This window comes from Anguilla rostrata, chromosome 8 (assembly GCF_018555375.3).
Source record: "Anguilla rostrata isolate EN2019 chromosome 8, ASM1855537v3, whole genome shotgun sequence".
Classification (NCBI taxonomy): Eukaryota; Metazoa; Chordata; class Actinopteri; order Anguilliformes; family Anguillidae; genus Anguilla; species Anguilla rostrata.
Genome location: NC_057940.1, coordinates 11,827,219 through 11,845,804, shown reverse-complemented (window position 1 = coordinate 11,845,804; position 18,586 = coordinate 11,827,219). Strand labels below are relative to the sequence as shown.

The following is an 18,586-nucleotide window of genomic DNA, read 5'->3' as shown; positions in this document are numbered from 1 at the left end:
TTTAAATGATTGTGACTCCAGTGATGAGACGTCTTGTCATATAAAGACACTTATTTACAAATATAATACAGGCAGTGAAAAGACATCACTTTGTGCTTTTAACCAGACCCCGTATTTAAATGTGTGTCGCGCATGCGTGAGGGCCTCTTTTACGGTGGGAATAATGGCGGGTGAAGAGTGAGTGCAATTTTGTTGTCTTTAAAATCTGTTCCCATCATCTAAATAAACATATATCTGCGTGTATTTACCCTACGATTATAAAGTACAAACATATACATATCTAACGAGGCGAATATTAAATACATATTAAGTGATTTTCGACTATTTCTTGCGATTTGTTCAGAAGTGCCTGTCGCTATGATTATATGCAAGAAAACGTGTATTTTGAGAGTATTTCAGACAGTTTATGTGGGACGATGGTAAACTAGAACTCAACCTTGTGGCTTATTTTCTCTTTACATGTGAAATAAAGAAGTGGCCGGAAATATTAGAACTATTATAGATGAGCTATCGAGCCAACTTAGTGTCTTGACGGCGGCCACGCAGTTCCCGTTAGCCAGCAGGCTAACGTTGGCGAGTTAATTTGTCTACAATGATGGAGAAACCCCTAATGCATTCTCCTCTGAAGGTGATCAACAAAATGCCAACTACCTGTCATAAGCTGTACTGGAAACATGTTCAGGCTGCACGGCTACATAGTGTTATTGTCGTTTGGCTAGCAATCAGCATTAGTGGCATGTATCATTGTGGTCTTGGTCAACTGAGCAGTCAAGGTGTTCATTTTTTCAAGCTATGTGTCACTCCTGAACTATCGTCTAACATATCGGCGAAATTGTTTGCTGTGCTGTTCTTTAATTTGCAGTCCCTGTAAACAAATTCCTAATGTCAATATCATTTTTACGTAGAGCGAAGAAGGTACCGGCGGTCCCCGAAAGCCTTTTGAAAAGGCGGAAGGCCTTTGCGGCGATGCGTGCTGCTCGCGTGAAGAAGATGCTGACTGAGAAGAAGGTAAGTTATTGAGCCGTGTCTGGTGCTGACGTTAAATGCTTTTTTTGCGTTTTGACATGTATCTGGAAGAATTTGCCACGAAGCCTGTACCACGTGATTTGCTTAAACCAGCACTATGAAGTGGTTGTTGGCAGTTGTGGCAATTTTGTGTGTTCGTTGGACTGTAGTTGGTATGACAGGGGAGACTTTAAGCACAGTGCTGTTATTGAAATGAAGTCTTCCCATTTTTTCTCCTCTCCTGCTTTAAATAGAGCCGCAAGGTGACCAGGCAGCTGATCTACAAACGGGCAGAGTGCTACCACAAGGAGTACAGGGAGATGTACAGACGGGAGGTCCGCTTGGGCAGAACCGCTCGCAAAGTTGGGAACTTCTATGTCCCTGCCGAACCCAAACTGGCCTTCGTGATCAGGATCAGAGGGTACGTCAGTGGTCACATTCAAGCAGCGGGGGGGGGGTGCAAAAATTTCCCTGTGCCCCCTCCCCAGCATCAGCTTTTTAATGGTCCAGTCATTCATATGTGCTGTGGTTAATGATGTTCAGTCTTTTTTCCCCGTCTTATCGACCATGGTGACTTATTGTTGAAATTAAGCCAACATTGTCTGAAACCACATCTGGCCAGGTCTACCTCGGCCTCTGTGTGAGAGTTAGCGCTTGGTGCTGACCTGTTTCTCTCCCCAACACTCTCCCAGTATCAACGGAGTCAGCCCCAAGGTGCGCAAGGTGCTGCAGCTTCTCCGTCTTCGCCAGATCTTCAACGGCGTCTTCGTCAAGCTCAACAAGGCCTCCATCAACATGCTGAGAATCGCTGAGCCCTACATCGCATGGGGGTAGGTGCCACACGCTTGTGTGACTGGCCATGGTACCATGTCCATCCTTAGGTAGATGAAGTGGAAAAGGCAAGAGAACACTGCAGTCTGTCAAACTGTTGATACTGCACTTGGGGGAAGACAGATTTGCTCCACTTTTTAGGTATTTCCCTATTGTGCTCATGCATACATGATTTTACCTTGTGTGCTTGAGAGCTGGTCTTACATTACATTACATTACAGGCATTTAGCAGACGCTCTTATCCAGAGCGACTTACACAACTTTTTTACATAGCACTTTACATTGTATCCATTTATACAGCTGGATATATACTGAAGCAATGCAGTTAGTACTTGCTCAGGGTACAACGGCAGTGTCTACCGGATTCGAACCTGCGACTTCGGTTACAAGCGCAGTTCCTACCCACTGTGCCACACTCCGTCTCTGCTAGCTTTGAAAACATTTAAACGGGCCGGTCACTCTCAGTATTTAAAAATACTTTGAGGCCTGGCCTCGTGTCCCCAAAATGGGTGGAGTTGCCACTTGCTGTAATCGGGACTTTGCGCTGTACTACAAAGTAGCATGATTTGTCCAAGTCAGTGTGTGGCTGATAACATGAGTTGCTCCAAGAATGTGTCCAGGAGGTTGTAGGTTTGAATTCCAGGTACCAGAGTAACACTGTGGTCTCGGTGACGGCTCACTCCAGCTGTGCTGTTGCTGTACGTCACGTGTCCTCTTCCTCTGAACTAAACTATGCATCTTCCTTTTCAGCTACCCCAACCTGAAGTCTGTGCGTGAGCTCATCTACAAGCGCGGCTTTGGCAAGATCAGGAAGCAGCGCATTGCCCTGACCGATAACGCCCTTGTGGAAAAAACTCTGTGTAAGTATTCTACTCGTGTGAATTGTGCTGAAGGGCGAGAGCGCAATGGAAGGCTACCTGTGGCCCTCGCTGACATTTCTTGTGAATTAAGCTGTTGCCTGCTAGCTGTAAGGCAGTAGTATTTGGCCAACTTCAATTAATAGTCTTGTCAAGCCTTATTCCAGCGTACATCACAACCTCCAGGTTCATTAGAATGTCAGGCAGATGGCTGTCTAAGCTAGTGCTGCCTTAAACCATTGGTGAATGGCATTTAGTCTAATTTCAAATGTTTTATTGGCAACAGTACCTGGCCTAGATTACTATGGCTCATTGCACAGTAGATTGCGTAGTAACATGCATTTTTGCTGTACCCACACACTTCCACGTTCAATCTGATGTCTTGATAGGCACAGTGTTTGGAAGAAATTGATTATGTAAAGTGGATGTGTTGTCTTTTTCAGCATAATAGTCATTACCATACGAATGCCTCCAGAAAAATCCAATACTCCTGTTTATTTGGGGTTGATGTGACATCCGCTCAGCAGCAAAGCCCTGACAAGATTGAAAGAAATGTCACATGATGGGTAGATTATTATTGCACATAAACGCTAAATCCCTTAATCAAAAGTGCAGACGGAGGCTGTAGTGTTTCACCGCGGGTGTCACTTTGCTCTGACTCTCTTTGTCACTTTGTTTCCACAAATTACTCCTCACATATTGTTTGCAATGTCATGTGACTTTTTTTAATGAAATGGAGCGAGTTTCATTCATAATGGACAATTCATCTTAAATTAGCCTTATACTGTTGCTTTGTGCAATTTTTAATATTCATTGGATAAGAAACAGTACCTTTGACGATGGTATAGAAAAAACGATGCATGCCCTTATGTGAATCATGCCGGAATGCCTACAATGCTGGTGTTCCACTCAGCCGGGCAGGGGTCTCTTCATACAGAAGGACTAGTTTGTTGCATACATAAGTGTTTTTGCACTTCATTTCTTTAGGCAAATTCGGCCTGATCTGCGTCGAAGACTTGATCCATGAGATCTACACCGTCGGGAAGAACTTCAAGGCCGCAAACAACTTCCTGTGGCCCTTCAAGCTCTCCTCTCCCCGTGGTGGCATGAACAAGAAGACCACCCACTTTGTGGAGGGGGGAGATGCAGGCAACAGAGAGGACCAGATCAACAGGCTCATCAGGAGAATGAACTAAATGACCCGGTGAGGCACAGCTGTCCGTTTGCGCACACCTGCCCATTTGCACACACTTTCAGTTACACACTCATACCTGTTCGTTTGCACACTGCTGCTCATTTACGCACTCCTGTCCGTTCTCATGCTGACTGCTTGCAATAGTGCAGCACTCTGGCCTGCTTGCAGTCCCTGTAGTGAGACCCTCCTGACCATTCACACTCAAGTGTGTCATTCCCCAAGTTCACACTTAAATAAGTTAACAGTGTGACAGTACGCCACATGATGTCACTGCCATGCATTAGTTGAATGTGCTTCTGTGAGCTGTAGAAGCTAAGTCCTCGCTCAAAGTTTGTCACATGAAACCCAGGTTGATAGTGCGCTTTGTTTTGGATATGAGATAAAAGCCTTACAATGTGCACAGGTATGCTTAGGATGACATGTCTCATGGGAGTGGGCTTAGGCTATTTGGAGGGGTATCTGGAGAGGAGCTGTAGTGGGAAGTACAGGAGTTTCTTTAGTGTTTTTGGCTGAAGAGTCCTCTGTCTGTAGTGATTGTGTTAAAACCAATAATATCTGCAAATGCTTTACATTGGTGTTGGAATTTGGGTTGATGCAAATTGCTCTTTGAACTGGATAAAAAAACATTTATCCAGTGTTGTGCAGATAAGCCTGATGAGAGTGTAGTATATGTGGATAAATTAATAAATGTGGGTGAAAGAAATGTACTGGCATAAAATGAGCAGTGAAAACCTAATGAGTATCTAATTCACCAATTTAGTGTCTTCACAAAGATGCCAATATGTGTAAAATGGGTGTTGGACTTGTTCAACTGCATGTTTTTTTGCAAGGTGTAAGAGCTGAGACTTGAATTACTCTCAAAGGCAGTTATATATTAAAGTCTGTAGTAGTAATTTGTGATTAAAAAATTTTTTTTTTTATCTTGCAGGGTTCTCACAGGACGTCTACTGTTGCTGGCCTGTACAATAAAGTTGGCAAATAAACATTTATTAAAAATGAAACGTTTCCTTTTGTCCTGTGGTATTGTATGTTTTATTTTATTTTTACCAGTATTTACACTGCTTTTTAATGCCTCATGATCATTAATGTTGTCCTGTTGCCACCTAGTGGTTAGACATTTAAAATTTTCATTTGATTAAAGTTAAAATTCATACATAACCATTTTTTCTCTGGTGTGTGGGAAATTTTCCACTATCTTCCACTATCTGTCAACAAATTAATGAAAGGCATACAAAAAGGAGTGGTAATTTATTAGCTATAGTGATGTTTTATGAATCGTACAGATTTATTTTCATGCTCGTATGATTCCATTATAAACCCTGGAAAAATGTTCTTGATAATGCTAGTGTCGCCTGCGTTCCTTAATGGCAGAAGGCAAAAATAGCCAACCGGTTTGTTCTGCTTGTGCCTGTGAAAAGAACAGGCTGACAGGGACAGACATGGCGACTATGGTGTTGCTCAATCAGGGTTTTTTGATGGGGGCGGAGGTGGTGGTTTGGGTGGGGCAGACAGGGGGTGACCATTTGCAAGAATCTCTGAGATGGACTTCTTGTGTAGACAGGCTTTTCCAAGGAGAAGGGTCAAAGAAATGTATCCATTACACATTAGTTCACCTTGAAATATGCTAGCGAATCAGCAGTACTGCCAGTAGGAACAGAAGGTGCTGCTGAATCACTTGACTTCTGAACTCTGGTCATCTGTGCTGCCAATTATTTGTATTAATTAATTACTTGCTCTTTGGTAAATTTATTTCTCAGTCTGTCTTTTGCTCTCTGTCCAGAAAAGTACATGATGGGCTTTCACTGTTAAGAACTTAAAAACGAATACATGGAAGTTGAGTCAGAGCACAGTACCTCTGGTGCCAATGCATCACTCACTTGGGGTGCTGCTAGGAGCCAGTAAGCCCTGAGGGTCCTTTGTGCTGTCAGCTAATAGTGTTTCTTTTAGGGATGTCTTGTCCTGGCGATGCCAAGTTGCGTACCTTAGTCATCTGTCCTGGTTGCACTAAATTACTTGGCAAGAGGTGGAATTGAATAACAAAACACTGTTATGACTGAAACCGTATAAAACACAATCTCCAATAACGCCGTCCAGAATGTGTAGGGCTGTTTCTCCTTTCTTTACAATGATGTGGCATCTAATTGGTGAATTACCACTAGAGGTCAGTGTTTACATAGTCAAATTTTCATTAGATTTTAATCACGAGTGACAAGGTTCTTGTGTTTTGGACATACATTTAATGAATTATTGACTCCAGTGTTTATTATTATTGTTAATACAATATTTTATATACTATTTGTCTATGATATACTCTCTTGAAACCTTTTGTAAATGACGCATGATTATGTATTTTGGGAGATTTGAATTCGCTTATTTATTTTGAATTCTCAATGGATGAAAGTCTACTCTATATTTATTTAAAATTGTACATCAGTCTAACATAAATTTCTTGAAAAGTAGAATTCATGGTTAAAAAGGGGGGAGGGGGGTATGCATTAATACCATCCTCTGTAGATGGGGAGAAATTGACAAAGGTGTCTGGACCATAATCCTTTATTTTCCCCATCTATTTCTTATAGGGATTTTAACTCGCACTCATAGATATACAATAGCCCCCTCGTTTCTCTGGCGCACTGCAGATAAGATTTCCTCTCGGCAGAAAATCTATTTAATGGGCCGTTTCCACAGGGAGAAATGGACCCCAAGAGTATTTCCCCATCACGAGCCTTTGCCGCTCTCTCCATGATTAGATGATAAATTTCCATTTATTGCCGCGGCTAATATTGCCGACATTAGAAAAGAAGGGAAAGGGAAATTCCATCATTCGTGCGGAGAGGTCAGACGAGTTCTCTATAATTTCACCCTTTGGCTTTGACCAGTTACCGTTCAGGGAAGATCTCCCCAGGTTTAAGTCTTAAAGAAGGATATTTATCTTCGGTTCACGCGTTTGGCGAGCGGTCCGTTAACTGCGCACGTTTCCAATCCAGAATTTAATTAAAACGCAAGCCCGTATGCGCTCCCTTTATTGCAGGTTAATCCCTCATGAACACGCTGATTGATTATGTCACAGAGCAGTTAGGGACCACTGAATCTTTGGAATCACACCTTTCTCGCTTTTGTTCTTTTCCCCGTTTTCACCCCGAATGCTGATTTTTTAAATATTCAGGCCTATATACTCTCATTTTGATATACACTACATGGCCAAAGCTATGTGGACACCTGACATCCAACATCTTATCCAAAATTGTGGACATTAATTATGGAGTTGGTCCACCCTTTGCCACCATAATAACCTCCACTCTTCTGGGAGGCTTTATGCTACATATTGCTCCATGGATTTGCTTCCACTCAACCAGAAGAGCATTAATGGGGTTGAGGCATAGACCGTATAGGGTTGAGGTCAGGGCTTTGTGCAGGCCAGTCAAGTTCTTGCACACCGTTCTTAACAAAACCATTTATATATGGACCTCGCTGTGTGCCCGGGGGCATTCTCATGCTGAAACAGGAAAGGGCCTTCCCCAAACTGTCAAGAATGTGATTGTATGCCGTAGCATTAAGAGTTGCCTTCACTGAAACTAAGGGTCCTAGTCATGAAACCAAACCACGAAAAATAGCCCCTGACCAAGGGTTGTCCAGATATTTTGGTCACATAGTGTTTCATTTTAAATGTATTTAAATGCTATTAGTTATAGCGTATTTGCGAAGGCACAATTATAGAGCTAGCACGTATGTTCTTAATTGTACAATGACATTGAAGGCAGGATAAAATTTAAATCTAAGAAGTGTTTACCCAAGTCTGCAGTGAATGGATTTAATAGGCAATAATACATCCCCCGTCTTCAAAGTATGAAAACATTGAAGTTAATGATTGTAGAGGATGATTAATCTGTGTATACAGAGAAAGTTTACAGAGACTTGCTTCCTGTGGGCATTCATAAAACTTGCAAAAAGGGAGTGTAATAATTTGTAGAATAAGAGGGTCTTAAGAACTAATGCTAATTAATAACTTTTAATATAATGCATAAAATGGTGTGTGTGTGTGTGTGTGTGTGTGTGTGTGTAATCGTTTCTGTGAATGCATTCATAACCAAACATTGGTATACATATCGACAGTTATCTATAAAACAGCATCTTGTAATCCACTTGTTCTTTCTCATTTGGCTTGACGTGGGAAAATTGCCCTCCAAAAGTATGGGAACAATAGTGTAAAATTTGTTATTTTTGCTATATGGTTAAGGCATTTGGATGTGAGATTTTTTTTTTTTTAATGATGAATGTGGTACATTCAAACGGAAGAGTGAAATATTTCCACTCTTCTGATTTCTTCTGGCCCACAGCAATTGACTAAAGAACTGTGGTTAGCTAGAATACACTGCAACTGGGGTTGTAAGTGTGAAGAGTCCTGACCAGTTTGCTATGTACATCATATTCATGGTCATTATATAGCATTAGACCTCTGTCATGTAAAGCGACAAGAGAGAAAAAACAAAAATTCAGATAAAATCAGCTGCACATAGTATTGCTATGGATATAACCATTGCTGATGTTGGAATGCTAACAGTTTGGCTTCCTTTAATTAATATTAATTAAAATTCCTTTAAGATTTAATTAAAATTCAACTAAAATGTGCAGTGGTTCACACTTCCCGATAGAAATTCTTCTTTTCTTTTCCAGCATATCACTTTCCCTTGAAAGACAGCTGTGGGACGTTCATTTTTCACTGAATCCGGTGATGCTAGGAATGGATTTTTAAATGGATTTTAGTCACGTGGGAAAGCTTGATGACGGGTGGGTGGTCTGACATCCCTGAAGTGTTTTTTTTTTTTTTTCCCCTTTCCTTCTTTTTTATGAACGGCAGGATTTACTAGTGGAATCTCAGTGATGCTTTGCTGTAGATCAGCACACTCCAGAGAAAAATAAACCATCATCGTTGTGGAGATTTATGGCCACAGACCATTGGGGAAGAAATAAAAGAGAGAACACAGGAGTGTGAACATCGCTGAAGATAATTCATCAGAAACCGCCCGTGAGAGCAATTTCCAGCACAAACTGGCTTGTACATAGCGAAATATTAAGTGTAAAATCAACTCTGGTGGAGTACTGTTTACTCTTGTAAAGAGCATTGGTCCCTACTGGATTCATATTAACTGTGTTTAGAGTGAAAGCACCCACCCAGCAAGAGATACAGTATATGTTATATATAAAGTACCATGAAAAAGTATTTGCCCCCTTCCTGATTTCCTCTGTTTCTGCATATTTATCACACTGAATGGTTTCAGATTTTTAGAACAAATGTAATGTTAAACAAAGGGATAATAGAGGAAATCAGGATAAATACTTTTTCACAGCACTGAAATAATCATTTATATAAAATCATTCATTTATACTAATTTTTACTACTTGCCTCATATTACAATTGCATTGTCCTTAGTTAAAATATTTAGCACTATTTTTCATTTATTTATGATGCTTGGGCAGCATATACTGCATGTATACAATGTCAGTACAGCATATTGAATTGACTTGGAAAAATAAGAGAGAGAAAGGAGAGAGTAAAGGAGACAGAAAGGCAGGTGAGAGGATGACACAGTAATTGAGAGACTTGAGGTCTAATCAGGGGTGAGGTGGTCAGAACAGGAGGAAATCCGTTCACTGATCCCATGCCGGGGATCTTAAAATAGCCCAGAGGATGACATGGATTACCTGTCATAGGGCTACTCATGCAAAGCAGGCTTCTGTTTTCCACAAATTGTCAGTGCGGTTCAGAGAGAGGAAGGGCCCAAATACAGGTCACATCGGTCAGTCATATACAATTTATTTCTTATCCTGCATATGCTAACATACCTTATGGGGAGAACAATGCCGTCGCTCTTTTACAGAAATGAAAGACATAATACAGTACAATAACAAAGTGTTCTTTGTGGTCACATGATCACACAGACTACTACGTGCATACAAAGGTGCTGATTCACATGGAAACAGTCTGCAGCTCAGAAGTATCTATGGATACTGAGTCACAAGATGGAATCCTTTAATACCAAAAGGACCCCACCAAAAAAAAAAAAAAGGAAACAAACAAATTGGCCGGTTAAATGAGGACATAGAAACAAACACTGTAGCAAGAATTCAGGGTGATGGGAATATGTGTGAACAACTTAAACATGGAAAAACTAAAGTCAAAGTTGAGAGGGAAAATAATTCCTTGGAAGGAAAGACGATGTCTTGGAAGTTCTCACAAATGACCTCAGTCGATCTCATGAGACCCATCAAGTTTTTGTGCAGATCCACTCGCCATTGGCTGCCAGAGTTCATTGCCCACGTTGATTTCACATGAGCCATCCTCGGGAAAAGGGTTAAAGTCAATCTTCTCTTTTCCCAATGGACGCTTCACATGATTACATATAGACATGCAGACAGTGAATAAAATCAACATTGTGCTGCTAATGTCAGTCACAAAATTAAAAGAGCCAGAAAAATATATCCACATATTATTTAGGTCATGGATCCAAAAAAAGGAAAAATAAATATATATATTTATGCACAGATTATTTAAGTCAAAGATAGTAAATCAGTGTAAAATATAGCTCTACTGATCCATCGGAAACTGATATTCAGATCACTTCAGGTGGAATGATTTCCTGGCTGCTACTGACCTCAACCATTTATTTTGTTTTTATCTTACAAATAGTGTAAGCTGATTGCTACTACATCACTATGAGCATGCAAGTTGCAGGGTGTTACTAAGGTCAGTGTTTATCAGTCTCCATAGGTTCTGCCCAAATCACAGAGCCTCTTGTCTCATGCTTGGGTGAGTGTGCTCTGCCGCCAGCTTTTGCATTGACTCCAGAGAACCACATCTGGCTGTGCACTCGATCACTGACTGTACTTTCCCAGGTCAGCCTCTGTCTGGAGCAGCGGGAGAAGCCCGAGTACCCCCTCCCTCCCTAACATACCCCTTGATGGGTGGGTTTGGATGGGTTCAATGCTGGGGGGGAGGGTAAGATATGTTGAAAATGCACCATATTCCCCTGACTTTTCCCTGACAGCAGCATGTACTTTAGGTAAAATAATATTTAAAAAAAGAACACAGTTGGCATTGCTGAAACTGAGGAAGAAAACCAGTCCATTTTCACACGAGTAATACAAAACCTGAGAACTCACCAGCATCACCTGCCCCTATTACTTTCAGACCTGATTTTATTCTATAGAAAAGTGTTTTTTTTTGTCTTTTTTTTTGTTTGTTTTGCTTTACAGTGCTATATGACCAAAGTCAAATGACTTTTCTCCTTCTCATAAATAACTCTTTATGAAAAGGCACGCATAATTTCAACCACCATTTTTGGTGGAATCTGTGGTCCTGCTTAATTCTAGTTTACAAAAAAATAGAAGCATTTTCGATCGTTGTGCATCCACAAAAAAAACTCTTGTTAATAGTATTATAGCATATGTGGCAAATTATTTATAATACATATACAATCTAAGATATATGTATACTGTACAGTAGAAGTAATGTCTGATATTTTGAGGACTACAAAATCCCCACATAGTTCTAATAGAATACTTAGATTTTTGTATTAGCAAACCTGAGAAGAGGTCGACTGATATATGGCAGCCATACAACATGTGAAAGTATAAATAAAAGTAGCCGGCTCTTTCTGTTACTCTTTACCCATTCGACACCAGAGGGCCGATCCATTCAAGAAATACCGTATACTGAAAACGAAAGTACCGCCTCTCCGATTAAAGTGCCGTGACTCGTAACCAGCGTAATGTGCGTTATATTGCACATCCCATTTCAGAACGAACTGACGTGGAAGCCGCGAAGGGCTACTCCTCTTCTAATTGTGCATTTTTTTCCCGTGGATATGGAAATGCGTTTTTAAACAGTCTGCGATTTACTGAAACAGGAGCAATTTCCCAGCAGTCCCTCAGCAAAAGGCAACATTTTCATTCTGCAATGAAAAGCAGAAACTAGAGAAACTCTGGGATTAAGTTGGACTAAAATAGGTTTTAGTCCATAGTGTGACCTCACTAGTTTACAGCAATGCAAAATAAATAAATACATAAATACATGAATAAATAAATAAATAAATAAATAACCAGAAATGATCAGACAACATGGATGTTAAAAGACAGACAGTTAATATTATCTGTATCAGATCCGGATATGACCGCATAGTGAACCCAGAAATCCACGAGGAAAAAAAAAAGCTGACAGTTTTGTGCTTAAGTACAGACAGAGGTCTTACAGTGATTAAACAACTGTGCTCTATAGCTGAAGAGCCTGGAACCATTTTACAGGGTCGACCATATCATGCGTATTCCCATTAATAGAGTGTAAAATTTAACTCTGGGGGGATCTATAAAGAGAAAGTTTAAGATTTAATTACCAGACCAGAAATAACTTCTAATAATATGTTCAAATGTATTTTGATGCATCTCCCGTGTCTGTGACTGGCAGTCACCTGATGATAAGCCCCTCCCCTCCTATAAAAGCAGGAGCAGTCTCCATGGATATGCTGACATTTTCAAATCCATATTCAGACTTGAATGAAAAATATGGCAAACTGCAAAAACAAGCCCTTCTTCTTTTTGTAATAACTTTTGTAACCATGAAGTAATACAGCTATGGAAAACCACTATATTTATATTTGCCACTTACAGTTATTATTTTAGGAATTAGCAATGGCCGGCTCATTAAGCCTACGGTCTATGTCCTTTCATAAATTAAAAACATTCCCAGTTAAAAAACAAATGTAATGCAAATCAAGGATAATACGTTGAAGTTTGTCATTCAAAACCCACAATAATAATGAGTGGATTCTGAAAAGACATAATCTGCAGCAGGTTTTCCGAAGTCTCATGTTTAAATGTCACAGCGCTCGTACCTTGAGTTAGCAACAGCGATACAGGAACTTGCACCTTCATTGCAGGGGGATTTATCCCCCCATGTTTACAGTGGAAGTAAGCCACCATTATGCTTTTATTTAAATACATGCCATTTAAAGATGCGCTTTCTTTTGCTTTCTGTGCATTTCTAAAAAATAAAAAAAACAATAAAATAATACAAGTTCAATATTTACAGTCGGATTATCTCTTTAGTCAGTCATGTGGTTGCTCAGCCCAGAAGCTCTGAGTTTTCACCCGCTTTGTTAAAATTGCTGAATGTCTGCAGACAGCAGTGCCATTGGTCCTGGCGACCGGCTGCTGTACGGTTGAAAGGGCCTTGTCATGCTGCCGTGCGAAAAGTGGGTTCCCGTGGCTACGCCCGTGTCTGTCGTCGCGTGCGAGCGAGCGACGACGCTCACATGCTGGTTTCACACGGCGGAGACAAACCGCCGTCCCCCGGCTTCGCGTGAGCGTCGGGCGAAAACATGTGGTTGTCCGCTAAGTGGCCGCTCTGGTTGCTCTCGGAGGACGTCCCTTCCCCGACAGCACTGAGCGCGCCCAGCATGCAGTTCTGCGCGGTGGCCATAGGGGAGCCCGGGGCGACCACGCCCGGGTCCTCTAGGTGATTCTTTCCTTTGAGGATCGCCGAAGAGGAGGAGGGGGGCGCAGGGCCCTGGGGATCGTCCGAAAGCTCGGGCCCTCCCGGCGGGTCGGGGTCGGCCCCAGCCGGGGACTGGTCCCCGGAGGCAGGTCTGTCCTCCGTCAGGACGATGCTGACGTGCTGCGGGGACTCGCCCGGGGTCTCGATGAAGTTCACCTTGAGGCCCCTGGTCCTGACGGGGTTGCTGCTCCGCAGGGAGCTGCGGCGGTCGAAGCCCTGCCCGTTTTCCCCGGGGGAGAGAATGCTACTGCCGCTGTCCCCGCCCCCAGCCCCGGCCCCGGCCCCACCCCCACCGCCATCTGAGCCGCAGTGGACAAACTCGTACAATCCATCCCTGATGAGGCCGCCCTGGCCCCCCTTCCCGTCTCTGGCCGCCGTGATCCGGCTGAGGTCCAGGGGCGGGGGCGGGACCCTGAGCTGCCGGGGCGGCCCCAGGCCGCCAGCGTCGGGGAGGAGAGGTCCCCTCTCGGACTCTGCGAAATCGGCAGCGCAGCTGGTGAAGCTGTCCACGCTGGATATGCTCCTCACCTCGGTGAGGGCCCGCTCCCTGTGCAGGGGGTCGGACGGCGGGGGCTCGGGGGTCAGGGTGTCGTAGGTGGGCGGGACCAGCTTCATCTCCAGCTCCTCTTCGCGCTTAGGCGGGGGGTCGCGGCGCGGCGAGGCGCCCGCCCGTGGGGCACAGACGGGGGAAGACTTGGTCATCTGGTTGTAGATCTCCTCCAGCTTCTGGGCGTTCAGCCTCTGCGGGCTCGGCCTGGGGCTGTTGGTGCGAGCCGGAGACCCCAGCTGAACCACCTCCTGGTACTTCACGTCGAGGGCCTTGGAGGGGCTGCTGTCACCAGCCGCGTGCTTGGCCGGGCTCCACCGGCTGGGGGAGAGGTGGTTGTCCTGGTAGAAGCAGTGCTTCTCCTCTTTCTCCACCACCACGTCCATCAGCTCCATGCTGCGCGCGAACGCGTCCTTCATGTTCATGGAGACGATGCTGCCGTTCCTCTTGGCCCGCTCCAGGGCCTCCCTCCTCTTGATGGCCTTCTCCTGCCTCTTTTGCTCCTTGTAGAACTCGGAGAAGTTGTTGACGATGATGGGGATGGGCAGGGCGATGACCAGCACGCCCGCGATGCAGCACAGCCCGCCCACGATCTTCCCCAGCAGCGTCTGCGGGTAGATGTCGCCGTAGCCCACCGTGGTCATGGTGATGGTGGCCCACCAGAAGGAGGCGGGGATGCTGGTGAACTTGGTGGCGTCCTCGTCCTTCTCGGCGAAGAAGACCAGGCTGGAGAAGATCATGATGCCCATGGCCAGGAAGAGGATGAGCAGGCCCAGCTCGTTGTAGCTCCGCCGCAGGGTGAAGCCCAGGGACTGCAGGCCCGTGGAGTGGCGGGCCAGCTTGAGGATCCGGAGTATTCTCATGATGCGGAAGATCTGCACCACCCGCCGCACGTTCTGGAACTGCATGACGTTCTTGTTGGACTCGGTCAGGAAGATGGTGACGTAGTAGGGCAGGATGGCCAGCAGGTCGATGACGTTGAGCGGGCCCTTGAAGAACTTCCACTTGCTGGGCGAGGAGAGGAAGCGCAGCAGGTACTCCATGGTGAACCAGGCGATGCACACCGCCTCCACGTGCGCCAGCTGCGGGTTGTCGTTGGCCTGCCCGAACTCGTCGATCACCTGCAGCTCGGGCAGCGTGTTGAGGGACAGCGCGATGGTGGAGAGGACGATGAACAGGATGGAGAGGATGGCCAAGATCTGTGAGACGGAGGGGGAGGGGGAGGGGGAGGGGAGAAAGAAGAGGGGCAATTCGGTTACCTAACGCGATTCGGAACTTTCCCACAGAAACTTTCCCATCAGCAGTGAGAAAACTAACATTAAAAAGAACACTTCTCAAATATTTCTCTTCAAAGTATTTTAGATGAACCGCACCTGTAAATAAGAATGAGCGAGCCCCTTAGAATGTTCAGTCTCAGTCTCCATAATATTTTGAATGAATTGTAATGTTAAAATTATTTATATTTTTGTCCTCATTATTCTGTAATTATTTACAGCATTAGAACCATATTTATGTATGTGTAAATATGGTATGTGTGCTGGCTAGAGGGTTGAATTGGAGTGACTTTTTTCACATTTGAGAGTGGAATTTTACATAAAGCGCATTATGTTATCATAAAGGATCATACATGTTAGGAATGACTCGTTTAGTTGCTACATATTAATGGAGCTGATGCACATGCTTCATGACAGCACTGTACACTTTGTGTAAAGTGTGGCACACATACACCACATATGCCAACGGCACGCATGCTTGGGTGTTTGTATAAAAATGTATTGACGAGTATATGTTTGTGAGTAGTGTGTGTGTGTGTGTGTTTGTCTTTCATTGACCGCAGCATTGCAGGTTGTGTAATAAATATGAATAAACAGACTGACAGAGGCAGTGAAACATTAGGATTCAGGTGCAGCTCAGGAAGCAGTGACGTATACAATGTAATGACAGATTAAGGATACTTAAAATAAAGGATTACTGCATTTGTCTTTACATCAGAACAGTCCAGCGAATGGATCCTGTCCACCAGCCTGTTCAGTAGTTTACTGAAGGGTCTGTGATTGCATCTTCCAAGAAATAGGCTTCAAATCCGAATAGACAATAATTAATAATGGCTCTTAATTAAGACCACTTGCTAATGCTCAATCAATTCATATTCCTGCTCTTCGACAGTGGAAATAAAGTCTCAGAGGAACATCTCCTTCAGCACATTTTGAGCACGTTTCATGCTGAAAGCTATAGAGTAAATCTAAAACTATACACTGCTGTCCTGATGATCCATATTACCATACAGTAATCTGCTAAAGAGGTCTGCATTCCTTAAAGGAGTATTTTAATATAAAAAATAATAGCTTCTTGCAGCCATCAACACAAGAAATCGCTTAATGAAAAAACATCAATACCAGCAACCAATCATTATAAAAAATATTTTGTGTAAATGGAAACTGTTATTGCATAACTGCCACCCAGTCACAGAACTGAGAGTGCTTTCTGGAGAGACATTAAAACAACAGGAAGTCCTGTTCCAGCCCTGGGAAACTGTAGTAAAACGATTCCCTGGTCTCAGGAAAAGAGAAAAAACAGACAGGTGCGCAGAAAAATGAAGCGAATAATACACTTAATTTAAAAATAAAAGCATCACTAATTAACTCATGAAGCATTAACCGAATTTGAAATGCCACAGTTTGGCTGCCGATATTTGAAAACTTTGAACCTCCCTGAAAAATCCTTACCGCTGTTTGATATATTTGCACTCTTATCTCAAAACAAAGGGGAACGGAGAATCGGGAGAGGAGGAGGAAACTGGCTCGACGCTGCCCTGCGAGTCTGGCCATGTCCTTATTTGGAATGCTAATCTTAAACCGGTCTGTTCAGCACACTTGAGCTGGCCGCTAATGGAGCGGCTTCCCTCTACGCGGGGGGGGGTGGGAGGTAGGGGGATTTAGGGACGTAAGTTTGCAATGTTTTCACTCACAGCACTCGCAATTATGACTTGTTGTGACCGCAGCTCAGCCGATATTTGGGGTGTTTCGCCCCTTCTTTAGTGCTCTGACGTTGATGCGGCGCTCGGAGCAGGCCGCTGCTCTTTGAGGACTCCTCAGGATAGCCCGGCCATCTGCTGATGAGGCCTGCCTCCGCTGATAAGGCGGATTAGGCGCCGCATCTGCAATTTCTGCAATCAGGCACCGCGCCATGCAGTCCCAGACTCCCTGCTGAGACCTTTATTTCATTTCCCTCCCTTTCCCCTCATTTTATACCCCCCACTAACCCCAAGAGCCCTAAAGCCAGTAGACATGAACTCTAATTACACTGAGCCCCCAATCCTCATGCACGGCACAGGGTGGAGCGGAGAGGTCGTCTGACTCTGCCCTCCCGTGACCCAATAAGGGAACTAAGGTAAATATTAATTTGCCGAGCAGACACTTTCATCCAGGGTGACTTCAGGGAGCTTAAATGTGTAAATATTATCCATTTATACTGCGCTTTGGCCAAAGCCCTTCAGGGCAAAGTACTGTGCACAAGGGCACAACAATAGTGACCCCTTACTCACCTCCCCCCATGCGGAATATTCAAACCCAAAAACGTTCTAGCCCACAAAAAGTTCAGTGTGACTGTGGTTTTACTCTGCACCCCACATCCTTGATAAGCAAAGCCACCCCCTCTGACCTTCACCAGACCCTGTCTTGCCTGGCTTTCATTTTCTACATTTATAATTCAGCATTTAGCAAGCACTCTTATCCAGAGCTACTTTCAGAGATTACACAAATCACATTTTTCTTTTTTTTACATGCAGTGCAATTATACAACCACATATCGTACTGGAGCAATTTGGGTTAAGCACCTCGCTCCAGGGTGCAAGAGCACAACAGCAGTGTCTCAGCTGGGAATCGAACCCGCACCTTTTTGAGTTTTTCCCAGTGCCCTAACTATTATACCGCAGTACTGCACAGCATTTTTGTTCAGATTTTTGTCAGTGTAATGCATTGGCAATGCACTCTGCTTACTGTAAACCAATAAGGAGCTCATCCCCATGGGAGGATAGGGATAGGGCCAGAGGCCTGGGAGCGTCAGCAGCATGTACAGTCATTGGCCCTGGGACACCATCCATGATCCCTGGAGGCAAACCTCTGTTCTCTCCTTAAGTAATTACCCAGCAGCACCCGAGTTAGAAAAACAGGCAGCCGTCGATTTAGTCCCTTTCCCAGTTCCAAAAAACCCAGATAATTTTTATACAGTGCACACACACGTTCAATGTTTTAAATCCTAATTTCCAAAGCTTTTACTCAGTCATCTCCTAAGTGGTTAGGGAACTATAATCGCTGTTTGTTCCACACTGATTTTCCCCCCCATTTTTACATTTTTAAAAATTCCTTCTGGAAAAATGTCAGTGTGACAAACTATATGTATGGCTAAATGACCGTACAAAATAAAACTGAAACCACAGATTGAAGATTGAAAACCACACACACACACACTTGTGCACTCACTCACACACACACACTTTTTAAGTCATATATTTCTACTCTTGTCGCCAAGATATTCCCCATACATCCAACGAGACATCCCTTCACATTACCAGCACCCTGTAAACGTGAATTTCCTGAGAG

At 43.7% G+C, this 18,586-nt stretch overlaps 2 protein-coding genes and 1 non-coding gene across 3 annotated transcripts in view; 2 read left to right on the top strand and 1 right to left on the bottom strand.

The window, feature by feature from the left end:
* The first annotated feature begins 22 nt into the window (after nt 1–22).
* Nucleotides 23–4,889, top strand: rpl7 (ribosomal protein L7). Its single transcript, XM_064346446.1, has 7 exons — nt 23–177; nt 906–1,008; nt 1,260–1,426; nt 1,698–1,835; nt 2,587–2,696; nt 3,681–3,897; nt 4,817–4,889. The coding sequence occupies exons 1-6, from the start codon at nt 164–166 to the stop codon at nt 3,887–3,889; spliced, it is 741 nt and encodes a 246-aa protein (XP_064202516.1). The 5' UTR covers nt 23–163; the 3' UTR covers nt 3,890–3,897; nt 4,817–4,889.
* LOC135262299 (small nucleolar SNORD12/SNORD106) lies at nt 1,528–1,620 on the top strand. Its single transcript, XR_010332179.1, has one exon. It is a non-coding gene; the product is annotated as a small nucleolar SNORD12/SNORD106 (small nucleolar RNA).
* A 4,794-nt stretch (nt 4,890–9,683) lies between the features above and the next one.
* Nucleotides 9,684–18,586, bottom strand: part of kcnb2a (potassium voltage-gated channel subfamily B member 2a) — a 59,519-nt gene continuing 50,616 nt past the window's right edge. Inside the window, exon 3 of the mRNA XM_064346442.1 lies at nt 9,684–15,184. Coding sequence (XP_064202512.1) covers nt 13,193–15,184 — 1,992 coding nt within the window. The 3' untranslated portion in view covers nt 9,684–13,192. The remainder of the gene's footprint in view (nt 15,185–18,586) is intronic.